At 34.3% G+C, this 24,154-nt stretch overlaps 3 protein-coding genes and 1 long non-coding RNA gene across 5 annotated transcripts; 2 read left to right on the forward strand and 2 right to left on the reverse strand.

Moving 5' to 3' along the window:
- The first annotated feature begins 314 nt into the window (after positions 1-314).
- On the forward strand, positions 315-5,439 carry LOC110820637 (S-locus lectin protein kinase family protein). The gene is made up of 7 exons (XM_022050170.2): positions 315-2,716; positions 2,895-3,029; positions 3,181-3,314; positions 3,591-3,801; positions 4,293-4,530; positions 4,620-4,770; positions 4,903-5,439. The coding sequence occupies exons 1-7, from the start codon at positions 1,435-1,437 to the stop codon at positions 5,206-5,208; spliced, it is 2,457 nt and encodes an 818-aa protein (XP_021905862.2). The 5' UTR covers positions 315-1,434; the 3' UTR covers positions 5,209-5,439.
- Positions 5,440-5,942: 503 nt separating this feature from the next.
- Positions 5,943-21,635, reverse strand: LOC110820635 (Curculin-like (mannose-binding) lectin family protein; the record flags this gene model as incomplete). The annotated part of the gene is made up of 3 exons (XM_022050166.2): positions 5,943-6,306; positions 21,172-21,391; positions 21,471-21,635. Coding segments are annotated over 2 exons (315 nt in total), but the record flags the coding sequence as incomplete, so codon positions are not given.
- On the forward strand, positions 13,894-18,253 carry LOC110820636 (G-type lectin S-receptor-like serine/threonine-protein kinase At4g27290). 2 transcript variants are annotated; one of them, XM_022050168.2, is made up of 7 exons: positions 13,894-15,911; positions 16,003-16,125; positions 16,204-16,370; positions 16,458-16,668; positions 16,785-17,022; positions 17,427-17,577; positions 17,660-18,253. In XM_022050168.2, exons 1-7 carry the CDS (start codon positions 14,555-14,557, stop codon positions 17,963-17,965), a joined length of 2,553 nt encoding a protein of 850 aa, XP_021905860.1. In that variant the 5' UTR covers positions 13,894-14,554; the 3' UTR covers positions 17,966-18,253. The 2 variants fall into 2 exon arrangements, with proteins under 2 accessions (XP_021905860.1, XP_021905861.1); XM_022050169.2 differs by having other exon boundaries at positions 13,897-15,911; positions 16,216-16,370.
- Positions 21,636-22,101: 466 nt separating the features above from the next.
- LOC148266537 (uncharacterized) lies at positions 22,102-23,714 on the reverse strand. The gene is made up of 2 exons (XR_015818716.1): positions 23,282-23,714; positions 22,102-22,229 (listed from the first exon to the last, which is right to left on the reverse strand). It is a non-coding gene; the product is annotated as an uncharacterized LOC148266537 (long non-coding RNA).
- Between the last annotated feature and the right edge of the window lie 440 nt (positions 23,715-24,154).

Raw genomic sequence — 24,154 nt, forward strand, 5'->3', positions numbered from 1 at the left:
ATCTCACATTTGAATAAAGAACCAAGATTATGTTTGATAATGAGAGGTGTTCAGTAATTAGAGATACAAAGGATTTTAATCTCATTGGTTTTGTAGATAATTGAGATAATTACCTTAACAAATTTGTGATTTGAATATTAAGAACATGAATATGAATACTCAAATGTTTAATAAATAAATAATAGATTGAGTTTCTTGAGCATGTTCATATGGGTGTGTTACTGTACAACAAACAATCCATTTATGGCACTGGGGTCAACGGAAGTTGCTTTCAGTGAAAAAGTCTGCACTGTTAAGAATTTCTAACGAATAAAAAATAGTCTGCATCGTATAAGTTAACATCAAGGTGCCGGTTCTAACAAATCATTCCAGCTCTTACCACTGGCATTAAAAGCTGGGGTTTACCAGATAAAATTCGAGGATGCCATTTTTTTTGGTCTTTGTACAACGTCCCGGTCTCAAATACTATTAACTAAATATTTTTTCAAACTCAAGCTACCAACCCTTTAAATTTGAGAATGAACTTCGGAGAGTCACTAGTTTGGATTTGGAAAGTCTTCTGAACTGATGTTTATATCAATTTTTTTTTATCCGATCATGGAAATTGCACCTGATAAATTAGGAAATGATATTTAGAGTACCTGTCAGTCAGAGTAACTTTACACTAATGTGATCTTGTCCATATCAACTCTTTCCAGCAATGAACAAATAATACTTGACGTGGGGAGTTACAAAATATCTATCCAGGTGCTCTGCAATTTTTGCTCATATATATAGGTCATTAAGCTTGAGAAACATCTGAAAATACACTATTGCAACAGAACAGAAAATATATATTGCTGCTTCATTTATAAGATTTTCCTAGTTCTGTCACTGGTCTAGTAAACCTATCAGTCGCCTGAAGAAATTGCAGTGAAAAAATAAATTAGATGGTATCTACAATGAACAAACAAAGCATCTGTATCAGACTATTGAAAATATCTTCAAAAAAGTTTACATTTTTGGAAATCTTCTAAGGATCAGAATATATCAGTTCTAAATTTCAAAAATTGGGACCACAGGAGATGCTAATGTTTTGGAGTTATTTGAATAGCATTCTACATTGTCAATCAATCCAACTTCTGCATATGGCGTTAATAGGAAAGTTGTTTGTACTTTCAGAGCCTTGTGGCTAAAAGGGCTTCCAAAAGCTGAGTGATAAAGACAAGAAAAAATTGGAAGCTGGAAGAGATGACTTGCGGAATTCCAGAAAAGTATACTAGTCTGTTTACTATGCCTTGTGTTCACATTTCCAAATTTAAGTGATTTTATCAAGTCAATTACCTAACCTATCACTACCAAATGAATCTAATTCAATAGGACGCAGACACGTAGTCGAACTTGAGAAGGTTATGGCTTCAAAAGGACTCAACTACACCATGAGGACTAACTAGCATGAGAAAACCAATGGGAGACTTTAATATACTGTTTGCTTCAATTTTTCTTTTCTCTATCCCGACAATCTCCTTCGGTATTGATATTATCACGCCTTCTAGCGCATTGAGAGATGGAGAGACTATGATTTCAGCGGGTGGAAGTTTCGAGCTTGGATTCTTCAGCCCTGGTAATTCGAGGAGTAGATACTTAGGAATTTGGTACAAGAAAATATCTTCTGGGACTGCTGTGTGGGTAGCCAACAGAGAGACTCCTCTTTCTGATTCTTCAGGAGTTCTCCACCTCACAGAAGAAGGAATCCTTGTCCTCCTGAACAGCACAAAAGGTGTTGTGTGGTCATCTAATACCTCAAGGACAGCCCAGCAGAGTCCAGTAGCACAACTCTTAGAATCAGGAAATCTGGTGGTAAAAAGTGGAAATGATGATAATCCAGAAAGGTTTTTATGGCAGAGCTTTGATTATCCATCTGACACTTTACTGCCAGGAATGAGACTCGGAAAATATTTGAGTACAGGGTTCGAAAAAGTTTTGTCATCATGGAAAACTACAGATAATCCTGCTAGGGGTGACTACACATTTCAGATAGATTTTGATGGCTTCCCCCAACTTGTTCTTAAGAAAGGAAACATCCTACAGTTTCGAGCAGGCTCCTGGAATGGCCTTCGTTGGACGGGACTTCCTGCAATGAAACAAAACCCAATATACACCTATGATTTTGTGTCAACAGCAAGTGAAATCTATTACAAGTTTGAACTCAGAAACAGCTCTATCGCTTCAAGATTGGTGGTGAATCCAACAGGAACTGCTCAGCGGTTCACATGGATTGATAAGACGAATAGTTGGGCACGCTACTTTGCTATACAGGTTGATCAGTGTGATGATTATGCCTTATGTGGGGCTTATGCTCGCTGTAACATCAATAATTCTCCAGTATGCAGCTGCTTGAAAGGATTTGCACCAAGATCTCCCAGAGAATGGAATCTGTTAGACTGGTCTGATGGGTGCGTTAGGAAGAAAAAATTGAAATGTGATGAGGGAGATGGTTTTCAAAAGTACTCTGGTGTAAAATTGCCAGATACATCTAACTCTTGGGTTGATCAGGGCATTGGACTGGAGGAGTGTGCGAAAATTTGTTCTAAAAATTGTTCATGCGTGGCATATGCAAATTCAGATGCTAGAGTAGGAAGTGGCTGCTTGGTCTGGTTCAACGAAATAATTGACATAAGAGATCTTCCAGAAAGTGGACAAGATCTCTACATCCGAGTAGTTGCATCGGAATTAGGTGCAAATTTTCTTCCTAAAGTATTCTATTAAGATATGGTGATTTATTCTCAGTTTCCTATATTAAAATGACTCATGGTAGTTGTAGAGTTGCATGAGGTTGTACTCTTGCTATCACTAAAATCTTAATGGCTATACTTGAATTTTTAACGTCTTCTAATTTTGTTTTCCTATTTCAGATCATGCTGAGCCAAACAGACAGAAAAAAGGAAAAAAACAAGTAGCAATAGTTGTCTCAACTACAGCACTAATAACAGGAATATTGGTATTCGGATGGATCTTGCATATGCGAAAAAGAAAACTTAGAAAGCAAGGTAAGCCAACTAAATCACAAAATTCTAATAATTTTGTATACTCTAACTCCATCGATAGAAGAAAAAAGATGAATCTTTAGTGCCTTGAAACATGCATGAAGTGTTAGATGAAGATTAAATCATAATATCCAACTAATCTCATGCCACTTAGGGAAGCTGAGGAATTACTGCAAAAAGGAAGAAATGGAGTTGCCAATGTTTGATTTCACCACCATAGCAAGTGCCACAGATAACTTTTCAATCGATAAAAAACTGGGGCAAGGTGGTTTTGGACCAGTATACAAGGTAAAGCTCTGATATATTGGAGACTCCACTAACAAAACTGTAAAAGATTAGTTCACTGGTAAGTGAAAGTTAGCTTGTAGTTTAGGTCTAAGATTTGGTTCTTTGGAATTAGGTTGCTAACATTCTTTCATGAATCTTCTAATTCAAACGTGGATGGTCTATCTTTGACCAGAAAGGGAAGAAACATAGTTCTGATATGTGAACGCTAGCTTTAGAATATGTTGACTACTAAAAGAAAAGATTCCACTAACTTATGATTTTTGTGAGGATTAATAGGCCACATTAATGGAGGGGCAAGAGATAGCAGTAAAGAGACTCTCAAAGAATTCAGGACAGGGAACTGAAGAGTTCAAAAATGAGGTTCTATTGATTGCCAAACTTCAGCACAGAAATCTTGTAAAGCTTCTAGGCTGCTGCATTCAAGGAGATGAAAGAATGCTGATTTATGAATATATGCCAAATAAAAGCTTGGATCACTTCATTTTCGGTTTGTTCATCACTGGATCTGTAGATACTGTTTAAAATAATAGTTTACAAATTTTAACATGTCTAAACTCTTTATTTTATTTGAAAATTAAGTTAAATGTAGATTATAAATATGATAACCAATATGTGTTTTTTGAGTTTTCTTAAGCGTTTCATGAATTAGACTTAATTATGATTCATGCATTTAAAACTTTAAGAGTTGTATTAGTGATTATATATATTTATCTACTTGAGGATTTAGGTGATTATCAGAAATTAAAAATTGAGTATTTATAGTAATTTCTCTTTCTTTTTCTTCTCATTTCTAATAAAGTATCACCTAAAAATAGTCTTCTCTCTAAAAATTTTTCCCAACAAATAAATCCTATCTAATTGGAATATCAAGACCTCTCTCTTTTTTAAATTTAAGCTGTGTTTGTTTGTTGATAAGTAATTGAACTAAAATGTTAGTCTGAGTACAACTATAATACACTTAAAGACAATGTGATTCAGATCGATCAAGAGGCAAATTGCTTGACTGGAATAAGCGCAAGCACATCATTAGTGGAATTGCTAGAGGGCTTCTTTATCTTCATCAAGACTCCAGACTGAGGATTATCCATAGAGATCTTAAAACAAGTAACGTTTTGCTCGATAAAGATATGAACCCAAAGATATCGGACTTTGGTATGGCCAGAACACTTGGTGGAGATCAATTTGAAGCAAACACTAATAGAGTTGTTGGAACATAGTGCGTATATGGTTCAACTTTGTTCTATCCTTCTCTCTGCATTGTTTGCAATAATCTGACCTTTTCTTTTATTTGTTATGGTCTTTTAGTGGTTATATGTCTCCTGAATATGCGGTTGATGGTCACTTCTCGGTGAAATCTGATGTCTTCAGCTTTGGAGTTTTAGTACTAGAAATTGTGAGTGGGAAGAAAAACCGAGGATTTTATCACCCAGATCACAATCATAACCTTCTTGGACATGTAAGCAATGGGAAAACAGAGGGTTTTTCTCTGCTATCTTGTTTACTTGACTGGGTCTAATTATGTTGGTGATATTATATAAGAGACACGTGAATATATGTATATATTCATATATGCCTACTTGTCTTTCAGGCATGGAGACTCTGGATAGGAGGACAGCCATTGGAACTTGTAGATAATTTGTTAGGTGATTCATGTTCTTTATCAGAAGTGTTAAGATGCATCCATATAGGACTTTTGTGCGTCCAACGAAAACCAGAAGACCGGCCGGATATTTCAACTGTAGTTGTAATGCTTGGAGGTGATAGCTTATTGCCACAACCGAAGCAACCTGGTTTTTTCACAGAAAGGTATCTTCCTGTAGAAGATTACTCCTCAGGAAAGCAAGGATCATCTTCAACAAACGAAGTCACAAATTCTTTGTTGGAACCACGCTAGAAGAAGATCATTCTTGATTAGATGAAGGGAAGAATTTGTTAATATTTTATATGTAATATATTGGACTCTTCTCTATTAGAGACTAATTGAACAAAGAATTGTTAAGCTGGATATACACTCTTTTGAAAACAGAGTGTAAGAGACTGTCTTTTCTTATATGGTAGCAGCAATAAGAACTCTGATTAAATTTGCAGAAATGCTAAGATATGATCAAGTATAAACGCAAAAGGGAATTCCCAAACTATTGATAAATCTCTAGATGCAAATTATAAAAACAGAAGGTAATTTCCAAAGTAGAATTCAATCCAAAGAGAATATATATTTGAACCTCAAACCTATTTCATTCCTGTTGAATTTATAAATCTTAATTATTTACAAGGTAGAAAGTTTACAGTTTACATATTTAATGTACAAATGAATCAACTTTATTCATACTTTCAGTTCAACAAAGCTTAATTCATATTTTTAATTATTAATAATGAATAAAAAGAATATTTAACTCGGACTGGGCATGAAATTGACTTTAATTTAGAATCTCTATTATATTCTCATTCATATTCTATAAGATTGAAATTAAACTGAACCCAACCTTAAAATAAGGTTACAATTATTCCATAGTTAGGATAAGAGGTGGGTAATATCCTTACTCAACTGTATCCAATGTTTTTATCGGAATCCTAAATCCTGATTTGAGAAAATTAGAGGAAAAAGAAATTCAAAGAAGGAAGAAGAACTTTGCTTTAGAGAAGAAAATTTGAATTTCATTTATACTTTCTTCGATCGAAAGCAGTTATAGAATACAACATTTATAGCTGATAATATTACACCAGTCAACTTACTTGAATTAATTTTATGCAAATTGTTAGTAACAAAAAAAACAACGTACTAATTCCAACTAACTCTGACAATTATTTTGGATCGTGACATTGTCCTTCCCATGAAAACGTCCTTGTTCTTAAGGATGTCCATTAGCCTGCACAGGAACTAAATTGACAGATAGCCCTGTGCTTCCCACAGCCAGTGTAGAATTCCAGAATCCAAGCAGAATAACACATACATTTTCAAGCCATAATCCAAAAATTTACTTCAGCGTAAGACCTGACACATAGCAATCAACAAAATTCAATCCAATACCAAAACTTTTCAAATAATCATATGTGGAAGAATGAATTGTATATATTTTATTTAATAATGAGATTCTATATATATACTTTTAACTATAACAAAGGAAATCTTATGGTTATTATATACAGATATTTTACTAATATAACTCTCTACTCTAATTACATATATACATTTTTCAGTGCTTCCTCTCAAGTTGGTGAATAGACATTATTCATTCCTTGTTTAACAATAATTTTCTGAAAAACTAGACGATTTTCTCCATTCGTTAATACATTTGCAAGTCGAGAGTTAGTAGACATGTAAGGTTTACATATCAAGTCACTGTCTAGTCTCTCTTTAATAAAATGTCTATCAAATTCAATATGTTTCATCTTGTCATATTACACTAAATTATGAGTAGTACTGATTGCTGATTTGTTATCATAATAGTTCTCATGAGACTAGTCCATTTGATCCTTAGGTTTTCTAGAATCATCTTCAATGATAATAGCTTACATACTCCTTGAGCCATTGTATAGAATTCTAATTCTACACTAAAATTTGCCACTATATTCTATTTCTAACTTTTCTATGTGACTCGATTTTCTTCAAGAAAGGTGCAATAGACAGTAATGGATTTTTTGTCCGTTATTGCTCCAACATAGTTAGTGTTAGACTTCAAAAAGTAGCCTGTTATTTCTCTTGAATATGATACATTTTCTTGGTGTCTCTTTAAGATAATGTAACATTCAGTAAATTACCTGTAGATGTAGTTCTTTAGGATTGTATATAAATTGACTTACCATATTTACCGCACAGTTAACGGGTCTTATGTATGGCAAATATATCGATTTTCCAACCAGCATTTGGTACATCTCCTTACTGACTTTTGTGTTTTCCTTTGTTAGTCCTAGTTTATGGTTGAGATCAATCGGTGTACTAGCAAATTTGTATGCTAGCTTATCTATATCCTTCAGTAGATTAATAATATACTTCTGCTTTTAGATACACATTTCAGCTTTTAAGTGAGTCGGTTCAATTCCTGTTATTTCTCTTGAATATGATACATTTTCTTGGTGTCTCTTTAAGATAATGTAACATTCAGTAAATTATCTGTAGATGTAGTTCTTTAGGATTGTATATAAATTGACTTCCCATATTTACCGCACAGTTAACGGGTCTTATGTATGACAACTATATCGATTTTCCAACCAGCATTTGGTACATCTCCTTACTGACTTTGTGTTTTCCTTTGTTAGTCCTAGTTTATGGTTGAGATCAATCGGTGTATTAACAAATTTGTATGCTAGCTTATCTATATCCTTCAGTAGATTAATAATATACTTCTGCTTTTAGATACACATTTCAGCTTTTAAGTGAGTCATTTCAATTCCAAGGAAGTATTTTATTTTTTCAATTTTTTATTCGAAATTCTTTAGCTAAGTATTGTTTGATCATCAATCTCTCCTTTTTTGTCATTATATGTCACAATAATATTATCAACGTACACTAAGAGAGTTATAACTCTTCCTGAATCAAGTGCTTAATGAACATGGTGTGGTCTCCCTAACTCGTAACTCATTGCTAGGAGTAACTTAGCAAATCTTTCAAACCATGCGTTGTGGGATTGCGTAAGATTATAGAGTGTCTTTCAAGGCTGATGTTTCTTGGGAACTTGCTGATCAAATGGTTCTTCACTATCTAGATAAAGGACAATCATAATTTGAAAGAGAGCAATGATCTTAGGAACTCTACAAGTGGGAAAATAACTTTTTTTCCAAGGTGTATCAAAGAAGCATAGTTCACTTAATAATTAATTATAGATGTATTAAAGCATTTTATTGGGTGAGAATATTATATAATTCAGGTATTAGGTGTAGGTAGTAGTTTCCAATAGATTATGAATGAAGAACTTTTTTAAAAGTATCAAGAACTTTATCACTCTAAAGATTTTTGAGTTCTCTCTTAACGAGTCCATCAATTTAACTAAAACTGGGTAAAGGAAGAGAAACACAAAAACATTCACCATTTCCTACAAAGTTTTATGCTCATCATCCCATAACAAAATCTGTCAGTAGTGGCCCTAATAGACATGGTCCCAAATTTAATGGAAGAGTTCTAGACCAGGTACAAAGTATACTCCTGTAAGAACATGATCAGGGTAGCGCATAACTTAACTCAAAATAACATAGAAGATGTTATAAACTTTCTGTCTCCCAAATAATTTATTGCTTTACCTAGTTCTTTTTGTGGAAGAATGAATTGTTATTGTTATTATTGAATAATGAGAGCCTATATATATATATATATATATTCTTAGGAAAAACAAAAGGAAACCTACTGTTAGTTACATATATGATAAATTTACTAATATACTCTTTATCTTAATTATACATAGTACATACTTTCAAGCACTCCCCTCAAACTAGTGAGTAGACACTGTCCATTTCCAGCTTGACAATAATTTCTTGGAAACTTGAATTACTTAAACTCTCAGTCAACGCATCTGCAATTCGCGAATTAGCAGGTATATAAAGTGTAGTTATTAAGCCATTGTTTAGCTTTTCTTTGATAAAGTTCCTGTCAATTTCAATATGCTTTATCCTGACTTATCGCACTGGATTGTAAGCAATCTTGATTGCTTATTTATTATCATAGTAGAATCTCATAGAACCATCATATTTGATCATTTTTGACCATAGTAGTTCACATAGTTCTTGAGTTATTGCCTAGAATCCTGACTTTTCACCAGATCTTACTACCATATTTCGCTTATTGCTTCTTTGTGTGGCTAAATTTCCTCAAAAAAGGTATAATAGCCAGTGGTTGATCTTCTGTTCATTAATAATCTGACATATCTGCATTAATGCAGGCTTCAAAAAATAATTTATTATTTCTCTTGAACATGATACCTCTCCCTAGTGTCCTCTTAAGATAGTGGAGCACTCGATACGCTATTTGTAAATGTACATTTTTAAGGTTGTGCATAAATTAACTTATCACACTTACTTCATAAAAAATATATGATCTCATGTGTGACAATTATATCAGTCTTCCAACTAGTTTCTAGTATATCTCCTTATTGACATTTGTGTGTAACCTTGCTAGTCCCAATTTATGGTTAGGATCAGTTGATGTAAACTTACCTGTGTACTTTAGTAGATAACTATATAAGTATCTATGAGATGAAAATCTTGATTTTTGAGAGAGCTACTTCCAAGGAAAAATTTTTAATCTCAAATTCTTTAGCTAGTACTATTTGAGCATCAATTCTCCTTTTCATCATCATCTACCACAATAATATCATCAACATACACTAAGAGAGCTATAACTCCCCCTAAATCTGAATCTTAACAAACGGGATGTATTCTTTCTGATTCTGTTTGTACCTTATTGCCAGCATACTTTTACAAATCTTCCAAATTGTATTTCTGTTGATTGCTTGAGCCCATAGAGTGAACTTTTTCCTTTTTGGTAATCTTGAGGCCATTTTTATATAGGTTTTTTCTTCTAGGTCTCTATGAAGAAATATATTCTTTACATCAAAATTGTAATAATTGCCAATCAAAGTTGGAAATTAAGGACAATAAGACTCGCATTGCATTTATCTTGACAATCAGTATGAAGTTCTCCTAGTAGTCTATCCAATAGGTTTAGGTATATATCTTGACCACAGATCTTGCTTTGATATCTCTCTATGGTCCCATCAATCTTGTATTTAGAATAAACACTCACTTACATCTCACATATATCTTTCCTTTAGCTAAGTCTACCACTTGCTATATCTGTTTTTTTTTTTCTAATACCCACGTTTCAATATTCATGACTTTTTTTCATTTCTCACATGATAAAGTCTCAGACAATACATTAGGAATATATACTGCATTTAGACTAATGAAAAAGTTTTTGTGAGATAGGGAACACCTGTTAAATGACACAAAGTATGAAATTGAGTAGAATAAACATTTAGTACATTGTCTAGTCCATTTTCTAAGTGTAATAGGTACATCCACATCAGAAGGTAAAGGTTTCTCATAAGTTACCTCATTCACTACACTTGACTCAGACACTTGAACTTGCTTTGGTTCAAGATCCAGATTTTTCTTCCTTGAGTATAAGTGAGTGAACGGTTCATCTTGTATAGTTATTGTTCCAGGTCCATTGTCTAAATTGTGGTGTAACTAGGGTTTATTTTTGGGGTTTTAGGGCAAATGAGACTAAGAGGGTTTAGTATTTGGATGTGAGGAAGGTAGTGGAATGTTGAAAAAGAAGAAATCTTTCTCTTCTAATATAAACTCCCTCTGAAGATAAGGTTGGTTGAAGACGGATTCGACTTTAACAAACGTAACATTTTCGGATACATTAAATTTTTTGGTTGGTGGGTGATAATATTTTTTTATCTCTTTTATGTATTTCCCACAAACACAAACTTAACAGAACTCAGGTCAATTTTTTCTCTTTGATATTGATGTATGTAAACATAGTAACATATCCAAAGACTCTAGGGATAAGATGATTTGAACTATCCCATCAAGAAAAAAGGTAAAGAAGATTTAATAAGAGTCTGAAACTCTAATACTCTAGATAGTAACATGTGAATAACATAGGTGGCAATTAAAACGACCTCCCCTCATATCATTTAGGTACATGATGTTGGGACAAGAAGGTATAAGTAGTAGCAAGTACGTTAAAATTATTTCTTTAATCACTAAAGAGAAAAATTAAACATTTGTGTTCTACCAATTCACATGCATAACAATACTTACTTCTATTATTGAGATCTTTAAATAAAGAGGGAAACATAATTTTAATGATAGAAAAAGAAGGGTATTTTAATTGCCTGTGGTATAGCTAGATCTTGTTTAAAGTATTAGTGAAAAATACAGTGTGGCATCTGAGGTGCATCTAAGAAGTAGAGTATGTTCCATATTTCAACATATCCAATCATCCTCCTCGAGGTCTGGTTTCGGAAGTTACAATAAGAAGAAAAAAAAGATCACTTTATAATTTAAATAATATAATAATGTGGTCAGTAAAATAAGCTTTGTACACAATTTGGGAACATGAAACCCATGCATAAGTGTAAAATAGGAACTTATTTTAATACTTCTAACACCTGCTACATTGGTCAAATTAACCATCAACAATAACTATCTTCTTATTGATTGGACATGGAACACAAATGTAAGGGTTTAGACGAATTGGCCACGTGATCGGTGACTTCTGAGCCCTTGATATAGGATAGTGCAAAGAGTTTATCTGAAACATTTAGTCCATACGAGATAGAAAACTACCTAAGTGTGCCAATAAACCTATACTTGTGGGTTTCTCCAAAGACTCAATCAGAGTCCTTAGCGTACAATTTTTGTTTTGAACTCATTGAGATTAGACTTCTTCTCCTCCCATTGTCAATTGACCATATGTTCTTGTCTGTGGGGCTTTTGTAGTATATTTTTATATCTCCAATCTCTATTGAGGATACTTGGCTTACCATGAAGTTTCCAACATTACTTGTGTGTTTGAGTTTTTTATACAAAAGTACACCATAAATTGTCTCTACTACCTCCACCTATTATTAGTGTCTTGAATTGACAGGACTGTTTTGCCTGTCAGCATGGTTCAGCCTTAGTTACCATAGCTGAGCTTTCAGTAAAGCCGGATTTGAACATGATCCTTCTCCTGCTCTCTTCCACCAAAATGATGGAAATCACTTTGTTTGGAGGTGGTATTTCTTCTTTTCCTAATATTTGGATTCGCATCTGCTCAAATTTTGCATTAAGACCAGTCAGAAATTGGTAAGCTCTATCCTTATCCACAAAGTTCTCTAAGATTGCAGCATCTTTTCCGCACTACGTATTGAAAAGTGATATTAATATACTTCCTACCACCAGCCTTTCAGAGACTGGCATTTTTCGTCACTGATCGACTTCCTTACTTTGTAGACTAGGTCTTTCTTATTAAAACATAGATTAGAATGCATCTTTAATTTTGGAGTAAGTTCTCCTGACTACTTCCCATATCTTCTTTTTTAGTGGGTGAGAACATACATTACCTCTACTAGCATTGAATTGTGGGTCTCTCAGTTTTGGTCGGGTGCCCACAATACAGCTGATTTTTCCTTTTCTCTTAAGCATTCTGCAAATCAATTGGGAGTGTTTGAGATAGTGTTTTCCATTCAGGTGGTATATGGCCTGAATGTTCTGTAAACTTCTCATATTAGGGGTAGCGTCAATAGTTTGTTATGTGGCTTCCGATGTGGCGAAGAAGTCAGGTTGGTAGACCATGCATTTGTGTGTACTGCTGGCAATAAAGGCTGATATGAAGGCTGATTGGTGCAATTAACACATGGCAGAGGCAAAGGCTATGCAGCATTGCAGGGCATACTAATGCGTGGTTTTGTGTGGCTGATTAGAGCAGATAGACATGCAGCTGCAGGTCCTGCTGCAAGCTGCTGGAGGGAACCTGGCTAGTGAGGTTGCACAGCTAAGGTGTTTGCACAGCTGGACAGAGCAAAAGCATCTCCGGCAGTCTGGACAAGTACTGAGCAGGGGCTGTGCTCAGCTGGGTTGCACAGCTGAGCAGGGGCTAAATAGGGGCTGCGCTTGGCTGGTTTCCCGGCTATGAAGGCTGGCGATTGAGGTTTTTGGGTGGTGACTGGCTGTGAAGGCCTGTGGCTGCTGTGGTGGTGGCAAGCAATTAAAGCTGCCCCCATTGGAGTTCTGTTTGTTTGTCTTTTTTTTTTCCTTTAATTTTGGCAATTAAGACTGATTAGTGTTTACAAAAAAAGTTATGGTGTTTTTTCTTAGAACTCTGATAACATGTGGAAGAATGAATCAATGTTGTTATTACTGAATAATGAGGTCTTGTATATACAAATTCTTAGGAATAACAAAAGAAAACCTACAATAAATTACATATACAGGTATCTTATCAAAATACTCTTTATCTTAGTTACACACAACATACCCTTTCCAACACTTTCTATCTCAAACATAGAACAAAATTTTGTTTTATCATATGTTGTTTCCACTAACAAAAGCTACCTAAGAACTACCTAAAACCAAAAATAAGTTCAAATCTCTATAACATAAACCCCTTTTCGCATAAAAGGAACTTGAACTTCTTGGACCAAAGCTAACAAATAATCCCTACAGTTGAATCTTACCCATAGCAAGAACCTATATTTTACTGATCAAAATATGAATTTGAAACAAATTAACACTAAGAAATTATATATTTCCTTTTTTAAAGGAAAGACTTAGTATTTTCAAATCACCCTAATCCAAAGACTATGGAAACGCAATTTCTGTTCATGAACTATACGTCTGTCAATAAAGCTGTCAGGCCATTTATTTCCATTTACCTACAAAAGCACCAAACAGACACTTGACACTTAATTGCCCTTATCATTAAGTACTCTGTCTATCATGAAACTGCGAAGACTAGTTCAATTTCTTGATACATGATGTCAACATGTAACAACCCTTCTTTACATTCATTTATTGCTTGTCTGCCTTGTACAATATAATGGTTGAGACATGACAAATTGAACTGATTTTGTCCATTAAGAAAAGTGTTGGCCCCGCCAATAGAGTAGATCTATGCAGTGAAGTATGAACTCTTTGCCCTCAAATTATGCCAAGACTTGGAGCATGGTCATTGCAACAAATAGGGCCTAGGGTGTGGGACGAAATCCTTACAGTATGATACAACAATTTAAGATTTTTTTTCCCTCGAGATTGCTATATATATGTATGTATTTTATCTTTAGAACTGTAACTAGGGTTTCTTTTGGTGAGATTTGAGTGTATTGAGACAACTGTGTAAGATAGAAAAAGATGTACATTATAGTTTTTAGAATTATGGTGAAACAAATGATCTTAAAGATCTTAAATCCTCTAAAACAAATGACAGCAAAAAGCTTTTCTTCAAAACCTGTATGTTCCTCCTTCCCAGGAAAATCATCAACTCTAGCTACCATATGTTAAAGAAGAAGATTTAACAGTCATTTTAGAACAGCTCTGTGATGCTAGATATTCAGGCAGGGAAGGTATTTAATGGTCTATAGATGTTTGGTTGAGGTTCCTTTCAATTGATGGATTCTTCATAAGTGTAAAAGTAATCACTATAATTATGCAGGTAACAGTACGTATCTAATTATCATTTAAAAAAATTAATTAAGAAAATGGTATTGATACACTTTGAATATATTAAGAGAATAAAACGACAAACATTATGATTTATGGTTTGGGTATCCTACAGTGTTGTTTATTCCATTTCTTTCCGAATAACAGAAAGGAATGCCATGACAGAATCAATAGAAGCATTCCCAATGTTTTTGGTGTATTTTTCTTTATTCTGTATCCCAGTAGCTTCAACCACATTAACCACTATGACTCCACGTACATCCATTATTGAAGGTGATACCCTAGTTTCAGCTGACGGAAGCTTCGAACTGGGATTTTTCAGGCCTGGTAAGTCAAGGAATTATTACTTAGGAATACGGTACAAGAAGGTTACTGAAAAAGAAATCATATGGGTAGCCAACAGAGAAAATCCACTCACTAATCTTCATGTAGCAGTACTAAATGTCACCAGGGAAGGCAAATTAGTCCTATTTGGTGACAGAAATAGCATCATTTGGTCATCAAATCTGTCAAGAACCGCAACAAATCCTGTTGTGCAGCTTCTGGATCAGGGAAACCTAGTCGTGAAAGGCAGTAATGCTACAGACTCTAACATATTGTGGCAGAGTTTTGATGACCCATCTGACACGTTACTTGCAGAGATGAAACTTGGGAGGAACTTTGAAACTGGCTTGGAAAGGTCCTTGTCCTGTTGGAAAAGCCCAGAAGACCCTAGTCCAGGCCAATTTTCTTTATCGATAGATCTTCGAGGGTATCCACAACTAATCGTTTGGGATAGATCTGCAGTACGTTATAGATTAGGATCCTGGAATGGATTATATTTTACTGGGACTCCAGAGCTGAAACAAGTAAGTGTGCTAAAATTTCTCTTTGTTTTCAACAAGAAGGAAGTGTACTACACATGGGAGCGTGGAAATTCTTTTGTATCAAGATTAGTGGTGAACCAATCTGGGTTTCTGCAGAGATTTGCAACAACAGAAGGATCAAATCACTGGGTTCTTCTATATTATGGACCGCAAGATCAATGTGACTATTACTCGTTATGCGGTGCATATGCCAGCTGCAACATCAACAAGGATCCTGCACTATGTACCTGCTTAGACGGATTTTTACCGAAATCGCCCAAGGATTGGAGCATGTCAAGATGGTCTAGTGGATGTACACGGCAGTTTCAGTTGGATAACTCGGATTGCAAAAAGGGAAACAACTTTCGTAAGTACACAGGATTGAAGTTGCCAGACACTTCTTCGTCTTTGTATGATGAGAGCATCAGTCTCACAGAATGTATGGAAAGGTGCTTGAGGAACTGCTCGTGCACTGCATATGCTAATTCAAATATCAATGGAGGAATTGGCTGCTTGCTTTGGTTCAGTGACTTGGTTGATATGAGAGACTACTCTCAAGGTGGGCAAGACCTCTATATACGAGTGGCCAAACCAGAAACAGATATATGTAAGTATGCATTCTGACTCAGGTTTCTGGAATAAGAAATTTGTGTAAAAACTTATTGAGAATGATCATAGCATGCAATCAAATCTTACAGTTCACGGTAAACCTAAGACAAGTAAGTGGAAAGTAGGACTCGGGATTGGCTTTGTAATATTGACGGCAGCCATTACAGGAGCACTCGTCATATATATAAGAAGCAAGAAATGCAGGAAAGAAGGTTTGCACTTTAATTTTTTTCTATTTACTTCATAAAGATTTCTCTTGTTGCCACATTTGAGTGCCTTAGAATCAATAGCAAATTTCACAGTGACAGGAAATATCTGGCAAAAAGATTACATCAGTGAAGATGGAAAGGATGAGATGGAGTTACCAATGATTGATTTAACCACCATAACAAAAGCCACAGATGGATTTTCGAGGGGGAACTTTCTAGGCCAAGGTGGTTTTGGGTCTGTTTACAAGGTAATTAAACAGTACTGTTTCTTCCAGGAAGAGATATCCTCTCTGGCAAAGCACATAATCTTTCATTTCTTAAATGACTGGTTCCAGGGTAAGTTAACAGATGGCCAGGAAATAGCAGTGAAGAGGCTTTCTGAAAAATCCAAGCAAGGACTCAAAGAGTTCAAAAATGAAGTTATACTAATCGCAAAACTTCAGCATCGGAATCTTGTAAAGCTTCTTGGATGCTGCATTCAAGGAGATGAAACCATGTTAGTCTACGAGTACATGCCTAACAGGAGTTTGGACTACTTTATTTTTGGTTTGAATCTCTCTTTTTCAGCATATATTTTCTCATTTCTATCATTTCCATTTCTTAACACCTCACTTATGGTTTAATCATTGAGGGATAGACTAACACGGAATTTAAAAAGCCAGATAAAGTAAGAAGCAAGTTCCTAGACTGGCCTATGCGCATGCACCTTATTGGAGGAATCGCTCGAGGACTTCTTTATCTTCATCATGACTCAAGATTAAGAATCATCCATAGAGATCTAAAAGCTAGCAATGTCTTGCTAGATAAGAATATGAACCCAAAAATTTCAGACTTTGGACTGGCTAGAACATTTGGGGCAGATCAGATTGCAGCCAACACTAATAAAGTAGTGGGAACGTAGTAAGTATTACTAAACATCTGCCCAGTAGTTTAAGTTTGTATGCTTTCTTGAAGACAATGCTTTTCTATGTGTTATTTTTTAGTTGCTAGATATGGAAAATTAGGCAAGCAAGTCAAAGCCGAAAAGTAAAAGGCAAATAATTTATAAAGATTGGTCATCGCCTACTCCACCTGAGTAATAAATCTGGATTCACTTTAAAGGGTTTGAAGATTAGAATGTGTTTTTCTCTCAAACCTTTAAGTTCAATATACTTAAAACTTATAAATAACAACAATTATAGCTCTAAAAGTAAAAATATATATAAACAAGGACTAAGATGAATCCTAAATCTTTTCAAAGTATGACATGTTATGACATTGTGCTGCTTATAAACTTATATTTTTCCTTCATTGGCATTTTACAGTGGTTATATGGCCCCAGAGTATGCAGTTGATGGGCTTTTTTCAATTAAATCAGATGTCTTTAGCTTTGGTGTTTTGGTGCTAGAGACAGTGAGTGGTAGAAAAAACAGAGGATTTCACCACCCAGATCACTACCATAATCTTCTTGGACATGTAAGTAAGAGCAAACAATTAATTCAAATTGTCACCATTTTGAACTTAAATGAACTTCTCAGGTATGATCTCAATTTTTCAGGCATGGAAACTCTGGATGGCAAACAGGCCACTGGAGCTAACCGACAACACTTTGGGTGACTCTTGTGTGCTGTCTGAAGTGATAAGGTGCATTCATGTGAGTCTGTTATGCGTGCAGCAACAACCAGAAGACAGACCCGACATGTCTTCAGTAATTTTAATGTTAAGCAGTGAGACTTCACTGCCTCAGCCAAAGAAGCCAGGTTTTTTCACCGAAAGGAATCTGCCTGAAGCAGAATTCTCGTCAAGCATTTATGAAGCAATTTCAACAAACGAATGCACCATTAGCATGCTAGAAGCAAGGTAGAAAACCATCATTTAACAGAGACGATTTCTGCAAGTTGTATGTATTAATCAATGGCAATAGCTATAGTCATAGCATCTTGAATAGGAAATAAGCAACTTTCTTGGCAATAATGAAATAAGTCGACTCTTGTATAAACAATTTGAATATTGGTTCTTCATAATGGGTTCCATTATATCTCACCATAACAAGTAGAACTGTGAAGAATAGCAGAATGCGTATTTTATTAAGTATTTTATGTATACAAATTTTTTAGAATACATTAATCATATAAGGTGTATTTTACCCTAATATCCTTTAATCTAATGTACTTTCTTTAAAATTTCCCCTCAAGGTAGAGAATAGATACTATCTATCCCCAACTTATCAATAATAATCTGTAATGCTGAATTACTCAGCCTTTTAGTCATCACATTTGCATGCTGTGAGCTAGGTTAACATATATAGGATACATATTATTGAATACTATACCTTTATCTAAACAAACTTTTTAAAATATATTAATTATATAAAGTGTATGCCCTTCAACCTAATTAGATACTTTTTTTAGCACTTTCCTTCAATTTGGGGAATAAATATTATCCATCCCCAACTCACCAATGATAGTTTGTGATGCTAGATTAATTAAGCCTTCAGTCAACAGATCTACAAGCTGTGAGCCGATAGGCATGTATGAATACATATTAAACCATTATCTGGTTTTACTTTGGTGAAATGTCTATCAACTTTAATATGTTTGGTTCTATTATATTGTATCAGATTATGGACAATGTTAATGGCCAATTTATTGTCACAGTATACGCACATGAGGCTGTCCAACTTAATTTTCAGATCATAGTAATTCACATATCACTTAAGTCATTGCTTGAATTCTAATTTTGTACTCAACCTTGTAATTACATTTTCCTTCTTACTCCTCCAGATAATTAGGTTACACCTAAGGAAGGTATAGTAATTTGTGGTAGATTTTTTGTTTACTAGTGATCCTACGTAGTCTGCATCTACATAAATTTCTAAGAGCAACTTGTTATAAGTATATCCAAACTTACGGGATTGACTATTAAGAGACTTTTGCACATGTTGCAAAAATGAATACAATATGTTTATTATCCTTTGATTAATTGGCAATTGCGATAATTGGATGTAAAAAATATTTTTCTGCATAGAAAAATAAAAGAAAAAATCTATATGAAAAACCCTGAGGCTTACTAAAGGGGTAAGGGCAAATAAAGTGTGTAAACTAAGTTTACGAGCTTAAGCAAACACCCAGAACATGTTTTGGAAGGTTTATGAGTGATATTATCCTTGAGATGCGTATAAAATGAGAGAGATTTTACCTTATTTATTAAACACTTTAGATTCAAGGGGAATTATAGCTCTCCTAGCCTATATAAATAATATAATTGTGACGGTTAACGATGAAAAAAAAAAAAACAATACTCAAAAAATGATTGTTTAGGGAATTTGAGATTAAAGAATAAAAAAATTTAAAATATTTTCTTGAAATAGAAATAGTCTATTCAAAAACTAAAATATTCATCTCATAGCAAAAATACGCCAATGATTTCTTGAAAGAAACAAGTAAGCTTATGTGCAAACCTGTTGGTACCCTGATTAATCCCAACCATTAATAACTAGAACTGGCATAAGAAGACGATGAAGTTAAAAGGGAGATATACCAAGGACTGATTGGAAAATTAATGTATCTGTCACAAGAAAACTAGATACTATCCATACAGTGAGTGTGATAAGTCAGTTCATGCACAAACTTAAAAAAAGTACACTTATAGGTAACATATCGAGTACTTCACCACTTGAAGGGGACATTAAAGGTATTCTATTCAAATGAAATATGTTACTTCTTGAAGCATAATGGACGATTGTACCTTCCTTCGATGGAATCTGATCATGTGGAGAAGTAAAAAACATAATGTGGTAACACTGTCTAATGCAGATTCGGAATTTTGGGCAATGATTCAAGGGATATGTGAGCTTCTATAGCTCAAGATAATTCTAGAAGATTTGAAAATTGTATTTGATGGGTTTATGAGACTTTATTATGACAATAAATCGACAATCAATATTGCTCATAATCCATTGTAACACGACAGAACTAAGCACATTGAACTTGACAGACATTTCATCAAGAAAAGACATAGCAGTAGTTTAAAGCATACACAATATGCGTACACCATCTTACAATTTGCTAATGTATTGACTAAAAGATTGAGTAATCTTCAGTTTTAGACAATTATTGTCAAGTTAGGAATGGACAATATTTATTCAACAACTTGAGAGAAATTGTTGGAAGTGTATCTTAAGTATAACTTGGCTAAAAGACGTATTAGTAGTATACCCACACGTGTAATTAGTTATGTGTTTCCATCTATTGTTCATGAGAAGATATATATATGGGTTCCTAATATTCAATGAAATACCAGATATACTATTCTTCCGCAGTTATTAGTGGCACTGGCAATTTTAGCAAAGTCAAATAATGGAAGCTCTCTATCTTCTTTCTCTCTTTCATTGGGGCTAACTTTTTCAGGACTATGAAGGATAGTTCATGCAGAATTCTATCCATAGTGGGAGATTGAACAGCTTTTAAGTTAGAAAAGGAAATAGATAGTTGCTAGATTTGATTACTTGGAAAAACTTGCATGAAGAACCTTTTTTTTTCTGTCCTGAAATATCTCTATATTAAATGGGACACAGTCATTGACAATGTACCTGCTTTCTTTGCTTTCCTTTAATGATTTTGCAACACACATGTAAACCTTGATTGATATTAAGCTTGATTTTGTGCTGGAACTTCAATGGATATCTTTTAAGTGACTTGAGTTCTCCATTCAATTTTATATCGAACACAACTCTTAAAGAAAATTAGAGCTGATGGTCTCCGACCAATTTCTGATGCTGCCATTCTTATGCAATTATCTTGTCCATTTTCCACAAACTGTCTAGTATCTAAATTCAATAGTATGTTGTATAAGAGTAGAGCATAAATGTCACAGTTATCTATCATTGCATGTAAGTATTCCAGATTTGTGTGCAATTAATCCATATGTAATGCTGCAGCAAACCACTAGGATTCAACTGCATCCTTGAAACAATTGAGATATTAATCACCTCATGTTCGTAATATACTTCATCCTCATTGAAAACAAATTCAAATGAATAAATTGAATTTGGCTTCAAATTTTCCATACCAGTGAACCGAAGACCATTCTGTGGCCCAGTCTGGAACTGTTAAACTGATCCTCTCCACACGGTAACCCATTAGGCAAGTTGATTTGTATAATTACCTCTGGAAGGATCATCCAAGCTTTTCCACGAAGTCAGGCCACGATCTAGGCCAGTTACTGAGTTGATTCCACAATTCATGCCAGTATCACCTGGATCAAAACTCTGCCATATTGAATTTTTGGGTCATTCATTTTCATCTCTCAACAAAATTTCCTGTATCCAAAAACTGTGACAGGATTGCTCACTGCTCTTAATGAATTCAAAAACCAAAAAATGTTGTTGGTGCTATTGAGAAGGACAAGGATTCCCGATCAGATAGCATTAGCTCTCCAGATGAATCACCGAGAGGCACCTCTCTGTTGGCGACCCACACAACTGGCATTACTGATATCTTCTTGTACCAGATTCCAAGTAATGATTCTTTGATTTAACCAGGATAAGAAATCCAAGCTTAAAACTCCCATTTGCTGAAACTATGGCTTCACCATCTTTAAGGGATTGTACCTATAATATCAACAGCTGTGGACACAGTTAAGATTGAGAACTAAAAGATAAGCACCTCCAAAACCACCATTTTCTGGCTCCTGTTTTTCTCAACTACTATACCTACATCATTCAAAGAGTTGACAAATTACATGGAGAAACGAGCAACATTATGACACACCATTTAGTTTAGGATAAATCCAGTGCTTGATTGAGTGAATTAAGAAAGGAGAACAATACTGTTCTATTAGTGAAAAGAAATAGTCATTGTCTCAAAGGCAATGCGGCTCTATACGTTTTATCTTCTGTAACCAGAAAATTGCTATTTGATCATTTCAAACTTTTTCGTTTGCAGCTAATAATTCAATTCTGATAAATTTGAATATAAATTTGAATTCGAAGGACACAAATTGTAGATAAAATAAGGCATTAGATAATTTGAAATGCCACAGTCATTGGCTTTTGTTGCAGTTGGAAGATCAAGAACTACATTTAAAGGTCACCCCATTATTAGTTGTAAAGTATTACAAGCCTCCTCCTGTGAGAAAAATACTGGATTGGAATTGATAAAAGAACGGGAATTACTCAAAGTTAGGAATTAAATGTAACGAATCATAGTCTAATTATATATATTAAGACTAATAACAAACTAAAAGTTAGAAGTGAGTGAAGAAATAAACCAAATGCAATCTAGATATCCCGGTGAATCTCATGGACAAGCCTACTCACAGTACGTTTTTATTTCTTAGTCCTATCGAGCTAGGGACAAGGCTTGAACAAGAGCCATTTTAGTCCTAGAGAGGGGACAGGATCATCTGATCTATATCCATTGGTCACACTACTTGCATTAAATCCGTGAAGGAAACGCTTCAGCTGATCTTAATTTAACAATACAGAATCTATTGCTTAAAGAAAAGTATAAAATCCACTATCATCTGGTTTTTAGAGCAGCTTTTGGTTTCTTGAAAACTTGCTTGGGATGCAAGTTCTTGGACTCGGGGATGAGATGCTCTCTCATTTATTCTTAGGGCTGGAATCGTATTACACCCTCCATATATAATCATGGAGTTTGATAACCTCAGGATACATATACAGATATTTAGATAGCTTTTGAAACTTTGAAACACAAGACCTGTTTTAGTGTCTGTATGTGTCATGGAGCTTAAAATTCTGAATGTTGACTCGAAAACAATTACAGATTCAACCAATAAAGCAACTTTTTTACAATTAAAAAAAAAAACTTTCCTTCGCTAGTCATCCTTAAATAGGCTAAATTAATCCAGTTTGTGCAACCCAAGAATTGATTTTTACATAAGTTAGGAGATAGCTCTCCCCTCCTTAATTTTAGCACATGCAGCACATCTTCTCTCTTTATGATTGTATCAAATATTCTCATCCTTATCTCTATATTGTGTGTATATATATATGGGCAAAATGCCCTCAACACATATATGAATATAATTCAACTCTTCAAACCTATCAGCATATGCATCCAATTACCAACACCAACCCCCCACAAAAAAAAGGTAATAAATAAACAGAATATGAAGGAATTTACAATCATAACCAAGGAGATGTTACTTTGATTACCTGGTCTCTGTTTCTGTGCTCTCAGCCTGTTTGTCTTTTTACCTCATGACTGACCTAACTTCCCCCTTCCTTCCTCTTAACAGGTCTGGTTTTAGCAAAGAAGAACAATCTTCTTGAACTCATATCAAATGGGTCTTGTACTTGGACCGGAACCCAAAACCATTGATCTGTTTAACTGGGCTTCTGAACTTTGGTTCATCTTCACTAATTTGGAGTTGACCAAATAGTCTTGAGTCTTTAAGCCTTCTCAATCAAGATAAGCTTTGACTTCATGGTCAACCGTTCAAACAATTATATCGTCATTATTATTTGCAAATAAAATCATATTTAATAAAAAAAAATGAAAAATTTTAAAGTGGAAATTGGAATTGGAAATAATTATTACAAGTCTATTAATATTTTTTAATCCATGTTATTGTCATGAAAAACAAAGTTGATCTAATAAATAAAGTTTTTGGGTTCTAATAAAAAATAAAGTTTTCAACTTTTTAAAAAATAAAATATTAAGTAAAACAAAGAAATTTTTATTTTATATTTTGCAATCACATAAAAAAAATTATGGAAAATAATTTATTAAATTTTTAAAGATTAAAATTACTGAGAGAATTTTTTTTTTTTTTAAATGTATATATATATATATATATTTGGTTGAATTTGTCGTTTCTATATTGCCTTTATCAAAAAAAAAAAAAAAAGTCCTCCAAACACCTGTTTTCTTAATAGCCTCGAGAAAATTCCAGGCATAGGGTACCTTCCTGCTTGTGGAATGACGCTTCTACCCCTCATCCATGCCTTCCTCCCCAAGTTCTTTCCAGTAAAATGACTGTTTTGCCCATGCACAACCTTCCCAGAAAGAAACCCCAAAGAATCAGT

Source organism: Carica papaya, chromosome 4 (genome assembly GCF_054855325.1).
Source record: "Carica papaya isolate Zhongbai chromosome 4, ASM5485532v1, whole genome shotgun sequence".
Classification (NCBI taxonomy): domain Eukaryota; kingdom Viridiplantae; phylum Streptophyta; class Magnoliopsida; order Brassicales; family Caricaceae; genus Carica; species Carica papaya.